Source organism: Ascidiella aspersa, chromosome 4 (genome assembly GCF_963924565.1).
Source record: "Ascidiella aspersa chromosome 4, kaAscAspe10.2, whole genome shotgun sequence".
Lineage (NCBI taxonomy): Eukaryota > Metazoa > Chordata > Ascidiacea > Phlebobranchia > Ascidiidae > Ascidiella > Ascidiella aspersa.
The window spans coordinates 13,957,163-13,973,902 of NC_139450.1; the positions used below are offsets into that span (position 1 = coordinate 13,957,163).

The window sequence follows — 16,740 nt, forward strand, 5'->3', positions numbered from 1 at the left end:
CGTGATTATGTCCTCTGAAGTGAAAGTGTATGTTTAATTCGTTAGCATTGGAGAAATCGAAAGCAGAAATGCATATAATCACTAGTTAAAAGCAGCCCTAAAAAGTCGGATATATAAATATTGAAATGTTTTGCGTAAAAAAGGATTTAGCTAAGTTCAGTTTGTGTCCAACGACTGATTTGTCCATGCAGCATTATTTTTCTTTCATATTACTTGAATTTCGAGATAAAACTATGTTGGACCATATTTATTTTGCAGTTAGCACACCTCTTGTGGATATATCAATGATTTCCAAACATTTTTGAAGTAAAAGCAGTTCAAGTTACCTTGACAAGTTGTATGGTTGCTGGAAAAAGTTTCTTCCTTAGCTTAAGTTAATTTGTAGAAGATAGCAACATTGTTAGAAGATATTCGACGCGAAGTTTAAGGTACAACAATAACTATCACATATTATGGCGGCAAAGTTACATAAACGACACTACGATACGATTAACTTTAACTATAGTTGATTTCACCGGAAAGTTGTCACATAAGCGCAGTTTTAAGAATAGTGCAAGACAAATCACATATTCTTTGCAATAAAGTAACAGTAAACACAAGAAAATAGAAAAATTCTTTACAGTTGACTGTTTTACCAAATGGAACAAATAAAAAAGTAAATCCGACTTCCTTATTACTTTTAACAGCATAACAACCAAATCATGCGGTTGTATAGGCTTTAACCTTACCATATAATTGCAACAATTTATTTGGCAAATTGCTGACGCATTATATATTAACCAACTGTGTCATAAATACATGCTGTTACGGTAATGCTTGCCGAAACACGCACTTTACTGTACTGGAATAGTGTAAAGCACCTTTGCACCATTTGCGGTTACTGTGCTGATAAAATTCCTTAACTCTGTAAAACGACTCTGAACTCATAAGAATTTTGCTATGGTAAGAGTGCGGTAAAATAACTTCCAGAGAAAACTTAACACTGCATGCTTCTAGGCTTAATATCATTTGGTTATCAAAAAAATACGATTTGCATCCATAAACAAGAAAAAATAAACAATAGCAATGTGCACAGAGGACAAAAACACGCTTCGATATCCATATAATAATTAATTAAGTTGAGGGATCAATTAAAGCAGTTTGCAACACGTATTGCATTAAAAACTTTTAGTACTTATAGAAAAACATGTTGTTATTTAATCCAGATCTTGCTGCTCCGTACCCTGTTAACGCCAACTTAACGTTTCCTACCGCCATGCCCCACTGACCAGTCAAGGCAACGAAAAGAACGACTTAATTAGTGAAACACCGATTTAAAAAAATTAGTGTGAAGACAAAGAGCCATTGAGAAGGATCTGCCAGTTTTGTAGCTCTGCTGCATTGGTATGGAATCTTCAAGTTGGTCGGAGCGGATTTCCAACACCGGAAAAAGCTAAAAGAAGAACGTGATTTTAAAATTCATTTTATCAAACGAATGAAGGAAAAAGTTTTTTATGACCTGTACGTGCAGTCGTATGGGCAGCGTAGAAGCATACTCTGTACTCTACAACTTAAAGAGTATTGCACATAACTTCCTTTAAGCGTATTTTTTTAAATATATTTTGCGGTTACCAAGCTGAGTCAATACGATGCCCGCCATTACATATTACATAGTTTACTCCCTTAAAGTTTAATTTAACACTGAAAAACTAATTATCCCTGTAGTAATTTTCTCGTACAAACTGACAAACTCTGACTTACTTGTAAGTTATGTCGCGGGCAACCGGAACGTAAGAACTATTAGCCGGCCAAAATATGTTTCCCCGCAAGAAATATGGTACATCTGCAAAGAAATAGTTTCACAAAATAATTTATGATACTGCAAATACATTGGATTGATAACTTCTATATCGCCAAATTGTGAAGGTCAAACTAAAACCAAGGTGGCGTTCTATCGGTTACAATTAGGTGGTACTATATAGATGCAGCCTACCTTCGTAGTCGAAAACGGCATCTACGTTACATGCCTCTACTCCTTGCCATTCTTTTATCGGTTTTTCAGTCTCAATCATTGTGAAAGAACGTTGCATATAACCCCTTCCATACGTGTCCAAGCGTGTTTCCTATTGAACACATAATTAAAATAAGAACCACTAAAATATAGGCAATCCTTTTTTCTTTGTAAGGTCAATAGGCTTTACCACACGCATAGCCTACGGGCACTAAAGCAGAGTTTTGACGAATTGTTATTATATAGTTTTATAAGATTTTCGTGGCTTCTCCACAGCATGGTCTAAATTTCGTTTTTTTATCTTAAGCTCTACCTCGAATTTCCAAAAGCTCTGCTTGTAGAAAAGCGTGTAGACGTCCTTGCGCAGGTTCCTATCGTATTTAACGTAGGCGGCATCCACGGTGTTGTGAGGGTAGTCGACGAACAGCCTTTGCAGCTTATGCTGGTCAACAAATTGAACTTGAGGACCACTTTGACGGTATTCGTCCACTCGTCCGGACTCTAAAGAAAAATGCGGAACACATCAAAAAAGGTAATTTTTTCCAGGAATTTGGAACAATAAATTTAAAAAATCCTTTGTCTATAACCTTTACATGGTATTTTTTGAATATACCTTCTTTGCCCTATTCTTCGGTAAAGAATTATGGCATATCAATCAAAACAACTATATATTTATATTTTAAAACCGAATGTAAAACATAAAGAGAACACATAGTTGTGATTATAGTCAAGATATAGTAGACTGACTTACTTTGAATGATCCAAAGACTTGTTCTCTTTTGCAGAATCGCAGCCACGTTTTTGGTCCGCGAGAGGGCGTTGGTGATAGTGTACTTGTAATAAGAGGCGGGAACGGTTTTGGGGTCGAATATCCAACGGAGCTGGTAATCCACCACCACGTTGCTCTCTAAGAAGCTGTAGGACGGCAGATCAGACTCCATCGGGAAAAAGTAGTCATCCTTGAAAATGTAAAATCAAATTTCGATGTTGTTAAGCGAACAAGAGTTAGTCTTCAGCATTCTCACGCGTTGCAGCCCCTAATTATATTGATATAAATGTAGTTTTAGCATATCACAATTTTTTATTACATATAGTTAGGAGGGTAATGTGTTTAATAAAATATGTCCAACAATGTGGCAGCCGCAACCTTATGTACCGGTACTGTAATTGTTTGAGTATACAGTAGAGCGCCATCCCACCACTGTGTTATTTAAAGAGGTGCATAAAGTTAGCTGTGTTGCGAAAATAAAAACGAATCAAAGGCTAAACGAGTTATTTTACACCGTCGTTTTATTTTATGTTTCCCCCCCACCTTTACAAAGTCCGCTTTGAATCGTCCCCTGTAGTCGTATTTGACGAACACGGTGTCGAATGTCCTGATGTCACACACCCTTCTTGGCGGCGAAACAGCTACTTGCGGCTTTCTCTCGCCTCTCACTGCGATAAGAGTAGTTTAAAATTGAGCAATTTTTTTAAAATTGTGATTATCGATTGACCATCACTTTCTTTTATAGTTTATTTTTGATCTAATGGCACTTGGCACTATGCAATTTGTATTGGTTTTTAGAGATTGCAGCAGAGTTTATGTCCCGTTTGGGAATTTGAATATTTTGTATTTTTAAATTAAATTTGCATGTTCCCGTGTACCTGGACAATATCCGCACGTTTGTTTGCAGAGGCGGATCATGGTCTGGATTTGTCTGTCATCTGTGCAGTAACCGGCCCTTTTCCACGATTGACAATAAGTGGAATTTTTTCCGGGGCAAGTTTCTGTAGAAAAAATAAATTGTCACCACAGGACAGACTTTCGCTTAACTCGGTGACCGATGGTGTGTTCAGTTTGTCGTTACGAAGCAAGCAATACTACGTGGTGTAAATCGAGTGATATACTTTTCTGCTGTGTGGAAAACCCTGGCGGTTTGAAGCAAACTATCGGACTGCTTAAGTTCCACGAGTCAATTGTTTTAAGTGGGGAGTTGGGGCTGTTTTCAATCAGAACAACAAAGTTAAAACACAGAAAAATAAAATCGTGAAAATTGCAGAAAGCGTCATGCTACCGGGAACTTTTTTATCGAACCGAAGTTGATCCTTTGTAGCAGTTGCATTATAGGCCTAACTGTTTTTTAAAGCTGAACATTAAGCAGGAACTTAATTTGCGTACTTTATTGACTGGCAATCATTAGTGTAGATATTCCACGAGCGTTATGCCAGGTTAAGTCTTGATAACTGTAAGACCCGAAATTAAACGAAATAGGGCGCTGAAAGGCTGTTCGTCATTTTAGAATAAATGCTGCTAAATATGGCTCGCTTGGTACAGTGACTGATGTCACTAATCCTAGCGCCAGGGAACTTTTATTTGGAAGACGGCAACAAACAATGGGTTTCGCACAAACAAATAAACGCGATCTTTATTAATAGCATTTTGCTGATGTTAAAACTTTCCAAAAATTAAAACGACAATCACGTTTAAACCGAATAGGGCTTAAAAAGTTGTTCTGACATTTACAAGTTGAGCAAACATAAATAGTCATCAATAGGGCGATCATTTTTTGTCTTAGCAAAAAAGTCAAAATTTACAAGTCAGGTCAAAATTTGTCAATTTTTTTTCAAATCAAAATTCATTAAAAATTATTGTGTACGATATTAACAAAAACTGTAGTGTGCTTTGTGAAACTGTCGTTCAGCTACAATTTAGTTTACCAAAAAAATTGTTTAAAACTTATTTGGTGATCGCATTAGGTTTAGTTCGAATTCGTTTTTGCTTCCGATAGTTTCAGTCTTAGCTAGGTGTTTTTTTTCAATTATTTTTAGCTTGTATTTTAGCAATCTAATTACTTAGATCAGTGATCTCCAACCTTTTTAGTTAGCGACCCCAATTTAAATAGAACGAAATCAGAATTTACATTGCGACCCCATTTGTTTTCAGCTTCAAACGAAATATTTCAAATAATGCTGGAACAAAGTAACGCAACAGAATATGCGTAAATTCTACACATTTCTAGCGAACTGTGGCTAAATCAAAGAAACCTATATGTATGTGAAATGTTACGTTAGCTGATTTAGCAACTCTTAGAGCTTGAAACAGCAATTTTATGTAGAAGATGCACTTAGTCACGTATAATAGTGTGAGAACGAAATATATTAATCACACTAAAACAGCAGGAATATGGTGAGTTATGGCGACCCCACAAAAATTTTAGGCGACCCCACGTGGGGTCGCGAGCCACAGGTTGTGGACAACTGACTGAGAAAAACCAACTAAACAGTTTAAAGAGTCTTGCCAAAATTTGGTCAAAAGTTGTCAAAATTTTAATTTTATAGGTCAAAATTTATTTCTTTAGATAAAAAACTTATCGCCCTAATCACCAAAAAGAAAGAATAGTAGTTCAAGTAAAAACAACCGCGCGCTGTAATACCCATTTAACGATTTTTCGGGTACCAGTCCTTTCAATAAAACACAAATATTGCCAAATCGCAAGTGATCGCCCCAGGACTAATCAATCCGCCCCTTGCTCTGATGATTAAGGCGAAGTTCCTCTTAAAATGATGCAGTAAACAATACGCAAGTACCGCCGGTAGTTCACGTACCCGAAGCAACCTATGACAAGCCTTATGTTGCTTTGTTTACGTGATCAATGCATGACGCAAGGCTCAACACCAAAAGTAGCAGCACTTTTCGACTTAACAGAAAAAGCACCACACGGCAATAAAATCACGACACTCGAAAACAAAACACCAAAAAGCACCCTCTGACGTACATAAGCTTTGTTCCGGAACAAACTGTTACGTAGGCGACTGACAGTCAGTTGCAACTTATATTAATACTTCCCTTTAGGTGACGTTGGCATGAGGATAACACTAAAACGTTGAAACTACGTTTTTCGGTTGAACAACAGTAGAACACCGAATGTTGTCTACAGCTTGGACATGTTAACACGCTATGGCAATTACAGTGTACTATTCTATAAAAAACACCAAGCCACCCAATCACCACCAAAATATTTCGCAAGAAAAAAATACCTGTTATTTTCAACCCTTTATTTTGCTGGAACTGTGTCCTGGAAGTAACACCTATATAGGTTTGCAATTTAAATGTTTGGTTACGTTGTTTAACGAAAAACCCCAAGGAAACATATTTCCTAATGAAACCTTTACGTGAAATGTTGTCCACAAAAAGTAAACTAATTCCAACAAAACACAACAGTTGTTCTTAGTAACTATAGCGGGTATTTGAGCGGGGTTAACTGTGGTCAGCATGCGGGACAGTTTGTAACTAGACCATTCGGATATCCGCAATGACCACTTTTATCCGGTTGTTACAGATCGCAAACCACTCATAGGCGACAGTATTATTACACGTATGGGTCAGGTGAAACAGAGGTAAATCAAATGGGTATTTTAATTTTTCTAGTCTATATTATTTATTGTCACTCAACAAATACTAAAAAAATGAATTTGTGTATTCGAGCAATATGATTTGGTTTATTCTGGTATCCTATATGTAGTGAGACGTTAGTTGCCTTAAAAAGCAAATACATAGAAAAAATGTTTTTGGGTATTTCGCTTCCTAAAACTGCTAATTATCCAGTAACAAAGTGAGTTACTTGCTGTATGGGGATATTGACATAAAACGACACCCGCTTTATGCAGCACCTTGCCACCCATAAGCAAGTATACGTACACAATCCGCAAGTTTTTGCGCACAGCTGACTGGCTGCTCCAGGATAGGTCAGGCAGAAGTCGTCAGCTTTGAACTGGTCACAAGTAACTCGGTCATCGTTATCCACGCACGCTGGAGGGATTATCGCAATCGAGAAACGAAAGAATCGATTTAGTGTGCATGGTCAGCTTGGTAAAACCGACCTCAATACAATACGGCTAAAAGCAGTGTTGGAAAATTCTATGAGTCACATTTTGTATGGTGGTTTACACCAGGAAACTTTTTATGGAACTCGAAATCGGAAAAACAATGGCGATGAAAGCGACGAACAATACTTATAAAAGCAATGATCCATACATTCGTAACACGTTGATCTCAGACCCTATTTAGTCTTCACTAACGCTCTACCGTTTAAGAAACACGCCTCACCCGTTGGAATCCTTGGCCTACTGGTTGAAGCGGTAGTCGTAGTTGTAGCTTGTGGGTATTTTGTGGGTATCGGAGCGACGGGATTCGAACCGGTGTATTTCTTCAAAGCGTAACACGCTGACGCCTGTACCCTCGAAAAGGAACCTGGTCAGACAAGCATGACACCCTTATTTAAGATTGTAAAGTAAGCATTTGTATATACGACACATAGTATGTGACTAACATACAGCCCTTCGAATGCGGTAACACTTAGGTTAAATTGGGTCTGAGTGTTTCGGCGAGAGTTGTAAAGTGTTAAACACCAGCTACTATAAGAGTTGATCACTCGTTTATACCTCGAAGATTTCCGTACAGATTTTTCATTCCGTCTTTTTCGTCTTGTGGCAGTTTGTAGTTTTCATAGGAGGCGACAAATTTGTAAAATGGTGCCATTAGGGCCCTAAACATAAACCAAAGAGCAAAATAGTCATTCGCATAGCAAAAATATAACATTGACTGTTTCAAATTTTAGGCATTTCTATTGCTCTTACTTGCTAACACTTGAATGCTTGAGTCCTAGAGAGTGGCCAAGCTCATGGGCTGCCACCGTAAAAATGTCTTTTGCTCCGTAGTTATCTATTAATCAATAAACAATGTGGATCTAAACATCATGTTTAATGATTATAAAATAGATATTGCAAACTCATGCTACTCTGTGTAGCATGTGGTAATGGTCATTGGATATAAAGTTGACAATAAACTGTGATAAACAATGTGGCCTCTGCAGAAAGCAATTACAAATAATATAGATGATTTAAAATGCTAGGTCAATGTCCATCTTCAACTTGATACAGGGTGACAGTAGAATAGTTTTGTACCGGAACCGATAAAATGTATAGAGATGACGTCATAACGGTACGTCTAAAACACGTAAGCGTATAGGAAATCTGACGTATTTACCAAGTTTTGTGGTCGCGATAATAAAGGTACTCAATGCTACGTTAGACTTCTAGGATATCTACATTTATATATAGGTTCACGCTTTTTGATACTTCTTTAATTGGTTTCAAGGCCAGTTTTAAAGCAATTGATGTATATATATATATACATTCTAGGCAAATGGCAGGCGGTTTGTGCCACTCACTTTTGTTGTTTCTTGACAAAAACCATTTTTCAGACTTATCGAAGTGTAGCTTCCCACTGTCGGGGTAAAATGCATGGGCCAGTGTTCCACCTCTACCGTCAAACGGAAATCCATCGTGGTGATTACCTGCATACAACCACGTATAATCAAAAGGGACTACAGTGGAAGTAACACTGAATAAGAGAACTAGATTTTTGAAAGTTACCGTTAATGTAAGTTGTACCGAATTGAAATATGCTTCTATCCAAACATAAAAACAAAACTGTATGTTCTGATGTTGCGTGAACTTTTGATTAAGCCGTTGAAATCTCAAATGATAACTTGTTACAGAGAAATATGACAGGTCTAATTTCGACCCAAGTCATGACAAACAGCAAGAGTTTCAGTTTGGTTTGCTCTTACCTGTGTTGAATGAAATAGTTACATCGGCATTTTTAACTTCCTCGCCCAGATTTCGCGCAAACCGAATGTTGGAGTTCTTTTCCCAGAGGCACATAGCAGCCAGTATGCCTTCCGTCATGTCACTCGTCTGGCCAGCAGGAAAGGTTTGTGAGAAAAAACTACATAGAATTAAGTGGAAATATTTACCAATGTGCGACCAACTTGTGGTTATATTGTCATGTAACTAGTTTACACGTATATAGTTTATTTAACAAATTATCATAAAAAACAAGGTTTTGTGTTGGGTTTTATTCACTGTCGATCACTCTATCTAATTTATTGATGATTTAATGAGAGGTTGAAAAGTTAAAAAGCGTGGGTGCTGCCCAGTACAAGGTTTCAAGTATTGCGCACTTATGTAAATAGATAAAATTGTTTTACTTATTGTAAGTTAAGATTATTAAATACAAGAGGTACAAGTAAAACCTAACCTTATTATGAGAATAAAATACTACGGTACTCATTGTCTGTAAAACTACTGAAAAGGGCATCGAACTTCCTTAGCAAACGATGGATTACAGCAATCAAAGCGTCGCAAGTTGCTAACACACCAACTTACGAATAAGAAAGGTCGAAAGTTCCCCTGGAATTTTGATACATTTTGCCCCATTTGCTCATTTCAACAAATTCAGCAAGACCGCTTCCGGGTGGGGGCGAGTCTGCCATGCCGCACCGAGCCCCCTTCATCTTTTTAATTAGATTTGTATCAGGAATCCCTGAAACAATAAAGAGAGTTTGGGTTGTGGCCATTAGTTGCGGCAGGCTCACATAAAGAGGAACTACCAGATAACCAGATAAGGACCTTTTTAACGATTGCAGAATTCTATTGTTTTAAGCCAGGGGTTCTTAAACTGGGATCCATGGACCCCTTGGGGATCCGTGAACTAGTTTTAGGGGGTCCATGAAGGCCTAATTAAAGAACTAGTGTACGGTATACTTGAAGTTATCAATTTTTTAAAGAAAACACTTATTTAAAAATTAAACGATTTTGTACTGAATGTATAGTTAGACTCCATTTAACCCTTAGAGTCATGAAGTCTATTTGTATTGTGGTTTGTGACGTCAATTTATGACGTCATTTGCTTTTCTTGTCTATCGGGGTCCATGCAAAGCAAAAAAAAAATTTAGGGGTTGGCGGTAAAAAAGTTTAAGAACCCCTGTTTTAAGCAGTTTTTTATAAGCACCTATACAGGCTTGGTCTTAAAGTTAATTGTTGACACACAAACAAAGTTACATGATGTTTTCCCAAACAATAGGCCAATTAGGTCTTTCAAATGAATTAATCCCGCGTATTTTTTTTATATCACTTGAAGTCGTTTTCAACACATGGCAAGTTCAAGCCATTGTAAAAGATAAACCAAACAAATTTCTGTTTGTTAAAATTAACATGGGATCTATATTTTTAAAGAATAAATTAAAAACAGGGAAAATAAAAAAAACACTTTAAACTCCATACAATATTTGAAAAACGAGGAACAAAAAACTAAAGGTTACAACAAAATATCTGTTTTTACTTTTAGAGTATAGCGATGAGAGCATGAAACCACCAAGCTTTTGTATCCCAATAACGAGTCGAAGTCAAGTACGTATCGTTGTATGCCTATAGTCAAGATAACGCAGGTCATAGTAGTATCGCTTAAAAAGCAACTGACCTGTTTCAGGTTCTCCGACATCCCTCTGAAGCATCATGACGTTCTCGACGAAGGACGGCGATGTTGCTACCTCCGAGATCGTCTGGCGTCGCGAACCACCCACGCCACCATTACTTGAGGTGCCAGCGGTGCCGGCGCGGACCATCGTAAAAGAGGTGAAGTTTTGCAAATAGTCGATCACTTGGTTGATTTCCTAAAAGATGGGTTGGGATTCTTTGTTGTTTTGTACTTGGTTTGGGGAACGGAATAAAGACGGTTTTTCCAGGTTGATTTACATGTGTGGCTATGTGCTTTTGTCAAAAATAGCTTTTCATTAAAAAACGGTGAATTATTGTAGTATTACAGTATTTATAGTATTGTGGCGATATGTTGTACACAAACCAGTGAAACATGACTTTGAGGAATTGAAAAACAGCCCAAACATAACTATCTACTATAACCACGATTATCCAAAATACAGTCAAACGGGAATACACGATAAGCAGGGTTACCATACCGTGCTTATTTCTAAGATTTGTGCTTATTTTTGGGCGCAGTGTCTTAGAAAACGCAAATGTGCTTATTTCTAAGAAACGTGCTTATTTTAGAGTTGCGTGCTTAGTTTGTCTTATTTTAGTTTCTAAACGCGTTCTTTATCAATTTTTTATTTATATTTACCAAGTTATTTAATCCAGATTATAACAGTAATGCAATAAATTACATAATAACAATGTATTGTGATTGTTTATTCTAAATCTAAAAAAGTACATTGTAGCCTATAGAAGTGTGGTAGGTTTCTTTAGCAATCAAGTAAACTTTCGGCTTGACGTGAGGACTGTTTTTTCTTTGTGTCAGTACAGACAAAATACTAAATCAGCCCATATAGGCTATGGAAAACACAATGTTACTATAAAAAAATTGCTAGATGCATTACAGTAAATCATTCAATGAATAATTTTATTACAAGCCAACTCCGCCAAGTGAACCAAACTTAACTACCAGGCAGGGTCAGAATTAGGCGTTTCATGCTGCCATGCACCATGGTTTAAAACAGGGGTCGGCAACCTACGGCTCGCGGGCCGGATCCGTCCCGCCGATGTAATTCATCCGGCCCGCCGCCTCTTTGACAAATTAGACACGAGTCTATTGCGCAATCTTTTTGTCCATTTTAACCACGTAATTGCAAAAAATTTTCGCGCTACGCGCGAATCTTCATTCTACGTCCACTTTGTTTACGTTTTGATGCTGGCTTTCCAACTAGATAAGCGATTCTTTACCGTTGGATGGCTTCCAAATGCGTCGCGCAAAAACGGAAACATATTAAAAAATATTGGACGTATATTTTTTAACATTTTTTTATTTTTCATTTCGGCAATGTAATAAAAACTTGCAAGAAATACCACTATACCAAAACAAATCGCGCTCGCTTCACTTGCCAGGTGCCGCCTTGACTTAAATCGATTAACAAACACTGAGCTAGATTAACTTTAAATGATATCGCGTTCCCTTAGAGTATTTTTGTTAAACTTTTCGCTAGTAGCTTGGATGACGAACGTGCGAACTCGAATTTTAAACCAAACAAACTTTTTTTTCACGCTTTGCGTCAACACTTTACTGCGTCTGTAAATGTAATTAAACACGTTTTAAAGTGCAAAAAATATCCAAGACCCGTCTGATTCACAGTTGTTCTAACATTTCAATCACACAATTCTTAGTTATCATTTTGTGTGGCCTGCAAAGACCTTTCTGGGTTTGGTTTTGGCCAGCGACTAAAAAAAGGTTGCCGACCCCTGGTTTAAAATTTGTATAACTGGTGCGCTCTGACGCGAAAAAATTGACAAAGCTTGCATTAAATAAGGGTGGTTAACTTGCCAATTTCAACCTAATAAACGCATTTTTTTACGCTTCGCCCGATTAAGCTACTTTTTGCGCATACAAAAATAGCTGTTTTTCAAGTTTTTATTTCATTTCATAACGTTATTTCTGAAACCTTGGATTTCACCCCCGGAGTCCTGGATCTGTCCCTGATCTTTAGTAGCGTGCTTATTTTTTTGAAGTAGCGTGCTTATTTTTTGGTCTGAGCAGATGGTAACCCTGACGATAAGACTCACAAAGCAACAATATCTGAAGCGGAATTATCTATTATTCTATTCTATAACAAAACAGTGCTAAGACTAGCGACATAAAAAAGACAATACCCAGTAAAATCAATGGCGTAATACGACATAAAATTGTCGGAACACTATACCTAAAACTTTCGGAACAAGTCCTTAATTGGCTAGGGTTGAATTTGTGTTAGAGTATTAGGGGAGTTGGCAACAAAATTAAGATAGGGGTTTGGTGCTGTAAATAGTTCTTTCAACCTTATTCCGGCTGTTTAAGTCATACCAAACTATTTTACAGAACACGCGTACTTTGCGGTTGACAATAAAAATTACATGCGTGAAAACTCGAATAACAGTAATTTTGACTAATTTTCTTTCTCATTGTGGTAGCCTAATAGTCATTTATGACAAACAACTACGTATATACATCCGATGAGCACTGTAGTAAACAACATGACGCCAGTGAACGACAGTCACGTTGGATATGCTAGTCTTATGATTTTCCATGTTTAATTTGTTGTCAGAAACAATCGACATAATGGCAATGTTCTAAATAAAACACGTACAGTATATTTACTGCTGCCTCTAAGTATTATTTTTGAAAACGTCCCGTAGAATCAAGACAAAACATCTTTCAACAACATATTTTAACATTTATACAGGCAACATTGATTGCCATAATGACAAGTTAGTGATTCTTAAACACACTATATGGCAGTTTATGTACAGTAAGTTGTTTATATGTATACTTATTTGAATGTAAGAATTTTTATTACAGAGTTATTTCCCGCTATTATTGGAATAATCGCAAATCACGAACAAAAAAGACATAGAAAATACGATCCAATACATTTCAGTGATATACAACTATCTGGCAAAAGACAAAGTTCGCGCTGAACCTATAATGCGATAGATAGACCTAAACTAGGCCTGCGACCTGCGTGGTTAATTATACCGGCATAATTTTAAATAATTTTGACCTAACGTGTGACTTTTGACGAACTCTTCTTTTGCTTATTTAAAAAATAATTCATGCAGTCAGATACAGTTCAACAGTGCCATGTTGCAAATTCATGCTGTATTACTGTAGCCAACGCAACCGGAATTAATTCAGTCACGATGTGTCGGAAAATATATATATAGGTGGTTCTGCGTATTGCATTTGTTATTAAATGAATCTACAAAATTTTCCAACTAACCGTTTCGCTCTCAGGAGATGCTGATAAGGGAGCCTGGAACATAAAAAGAGTTTACTTAATTGTTTGTAATGACACAAATTCGGTTGTTCTTTTGTCTTGACACGAATTCGCTGTTGTTTTGTCTTACAATTTTCGCAATAACACAAGATGTTGTTGCTTAACTTATCACATTATAACTATTTTTACAGGTTAGTAATATTTAAAAAAAAACTAACATTTACCGGTATTCTAGCGGATCTTGCAAATTTTCCAACAAAGTAGCATAGTAGTACTGTGACAATCGTAAGTCTTGACATCTTTATTTCCTTTTATTATCTTTTTCAAGGAGTCACCACTACTTCTTTAAATTAGCTATTCCGTACGAGCGACGCTCGTTTGTTTGAAAAGAACGTTTGCTTGTCTAATGAGGCAGTAGACACTTTTTGCAGCACTATATATTCAGATAGTTTCGAATTCCAAAACCCTAAACTAAAGCGGCGATTATTTTGAGAATTAGAAAAACTGAATCCTTTACAGGTCTCAGCGGTTTTCGTAGATTAGTAAAACGCAAGTGTGGCCACATTAAGAAATGATCGTCGGTGGCTTACAAGGGCGCATTTAGTAGACAAGCAGGCGCTTAGTCAAAAAACGCTTCCTGCCACCAAAGCGGCCTATAGTAGCGCGCCTATGACGTAGCGCTCGAGCGGATGTGATGCATCACACGTGATGTAATTTCCGATTGCTTTATGTTTGCGACCTCTTACAGCCAGCAGTAGCAGCAGCAGAAACAGGGGCGCATAGCAAGTGAGCTCTTGCCACTCGGCGTTGCGCGCGAACTCAACAGGAAGATATCATCCATAACAATCGCTTATTTTTGTTTCGGCTTGAATGACGAACCGAGGTTCTGAGAAGTTGGTTTGTCATTGTCGGTCAACAAACCTTCATTTAATATTACAGCTGGCGCCGGTGTTACATGGACGTTGTCGAATTTCAGCCAACTAACACTCCTTGTGTCGCGAAACTTTTTTTTCACAAAGCATGTCCAATTGACCAATTACCTTTAAACTGAAAAATACGCTGTGTCTGTGTGGTAAAGTTGCGTTTTGTATCTTTTGTCATACTCTTTGTTTAATTGTTCGTTTGTTTTTTATGCTATCTGTTTATTTGAACGTTTGTTTCATGTTCTTCATTATTATTTGTTTACTTGTGTTGTAGGAAATGTTTACTTGCAACATAGTTAATAAAAGCCTAGCAATCCCTAGGTCACCACACGCAGCCTCGTGATTTATTCACTGCTCCTATCAACTTCACAATACAAATTTTGTGATACAAATTGATACAATACAAAACAATACAAAGTGTACAATCCTCCTTTTTAAAGGAGGTTTTTTTAATTTTGCACACATCCACAAATTTAACAATTTGCAAATCGAAGGCACAATGAAGTATGTTCAGTTTATCTACTGAAAAACCCTTTTGGTGGTGCAAAACGAAAAAGATGCATAATACAATGAGTGTTCCTTCTAAGGTGCGGAACTGCCAACTGCGCAATAACGCAGTCACATCAGACAAATTGCGCAGTAAAATTTGCCTTTTGTGCACTTACATCATTTTCAAATTAAAAATTCTTCACTTTTTGCCACAACAGTTTAAGCATTTCGCATTGGCCTTTTATTCGTTAATGTTTGAAGGTAAATTCAAGTCGACGTTAACACCGCATTGACGATTGTGATGTAATAGGCTACATGTTTTACTGTAAATTACTTAGTCTAATCCAGTGGTTGCCAAAGAGGGCTCCAGCGCCCCCTTGGCTGCGTTAGCGCCTCTCAAGGGGGCGCTGACTACTAAATGGGCGATTGGGGACCTAATAACAGTGCTAAAGTAAACATTTGCACTGTTTGTATAATAGTTATATGATTCGATTTACTTATTTTACTTTCCTGTTTTCGGTTGCAGTCTACAAATTTTCGGTTAATCCCAAAATTAAATACATTTGTTTGTCTTACTTTTCTTATTGTTACGTCAATAGACAAATTAGAACATTTTTGTGTCAAAATAATCTTTCATTTCTTCTCGTATTTGCTGATGCAAAAGGGTATTTAAGCCTCGAGATAGTTACTGTGATTGTGAATTGCAATATTCTTAGATTTCCGTTAGTGAGCCTGTACCAAGGTATAGTTATTTTTTTTCAGTTATCAGAGTGCTAAATAATGAGTTTAGCAAAACGAAAATGCAGGCAATACAATTGAAGTTATCTCCAGTATGGATTTATTACAGCCCCTAATTCCGAATCACAGCTGATGTGTTTGCTGTGCTGTTTTCTAATGAAGCGATGAAGCCGTTCAGACTTTCCGAACATTTAACGAAAATTCACCAGATTAAGTAGGGAAGAGTGTAAAATTTTTTCAAATGCTGTGGGACAATTTCAAAAAAACGGAAAACTGTTAGCACGATATTTTCAAACCTTTCCCGTATAAGTAATGATGGATTACGCGCGTCTTACAATTAGTCTTTGATGATTGCAAGAAAAGGCAAGCCGCATACGATCGGCGAAGAATTGATCTTGCCATTAGTGAAGGAAGTTTTGGACACCGTTTTGCACCACAAGGCCTCTTCTACAGTTATTAAATCTGTTCCTCTGAGTACCAATACTGTACAGAGAAGGGTGGACGGGATGGCTACCGAATTGCCAGGAATTGAGTTTCTTTTTACATGGGTATATTCGTTTTTTGAATGATAAAATTTTACATGCAGAGTTGACAATCGCTTTAACACTGGATTCAGATACCCGGGGTGAGACAGTATTTCAGAAAGTTAAACATATTAAACAAAATTTTCACCTCGAATTAAATGTCTACACAGGTAAACCAAGCTAAAAGGAGAAAACATAGTTTAGTTCGGAGTGTTTAACAACATTTCGAGATCATGAAACCTAAATGCATGTTTGAGGACGCATATATTTTTATCACAAAGGCAATTTTACGTGATTTTTGTGCAGATACAGCTGTGGGGTCAATCGCCCTTAAAAATTGACAAAATCATCTCAATAAATTCAAATGAGCGAATAGTTCGCGATTCTTGATTGTGTGCTAAAGGCATCACATTTCCTATCTTGCTAAATAAGACGTTTTGTCAATTTAACCCAGTGATCGGCAATCTATTTTTTTCGCGCCCAAAAGTGCT

General features: G+C 37.1%; 1 protein-coding gene across 1 annotated transcript; it reads right to left on the reverse strand.

Annotated features, from left to right (window-relative positions):
- Nucleotides 1-56: 56 nt before the first annotated feature.
- On the reverse strand, nt 57-14,129 carry LOC146148043 (uncharacterized). Its single transcript, XM_083387433.1, has 16 exons — nt 13,800-14,129; nt 13,579-13,611; nt 10,296-10,488; nt 9,203-9,359; nt 8,605-8,762; nt 8,203-8,328; nt 7,610-7,694; nt 7,415-7,518; nt 7,080-7,223; nt 3,638-3,760; nt 3,303-3,427; nt 2,742-2,949; nt 2,304-2,491; nt 1,973-2,102; nt 1,741-1,822; nt 57-1,432 (listed from the first exon to the last, which is right to left on the reverse strand). The coding sequence occupies exons 1-16, from the start codon at nt 13,872-13,874 to the stop codon at nt 1,294-1,296; spliced, it is 2,070 nt and encodes a 689-aa protein (XP_083243559.1). The 5' UTR covers nt 13,875-14,129; the 3' UTR covers nt 57-1,293.
- Between the last annotated feature and the right edge of the window lie 2,611 nt (nt 14,130-16,740).

Bases quoted from the DNA above. Each gene is read 5' to 3' on its own strand.
- LOC146148043 (XM_083387433.1), bottom strand. From the start codon at position 13,874: ATGTCAAGACTTACGATTGTCACAGTACTACTATGCTACTTTGTTGGA. The intron at 9,360-10,295 runs GTCAGTTGCTTT...TTATTGTTTCAG, and splicing joins TGTCGGAGAACCTGAAACAG to GGATTCCTGATACAAATCTA. The intron at 3,761-7,079 runs GTGAGGCGTGTT...TTTTTTCTACAG, and splicing joins TAGGCCAAGGATTCCAACGG to AAACTTGCCCCGGAAAAAAT.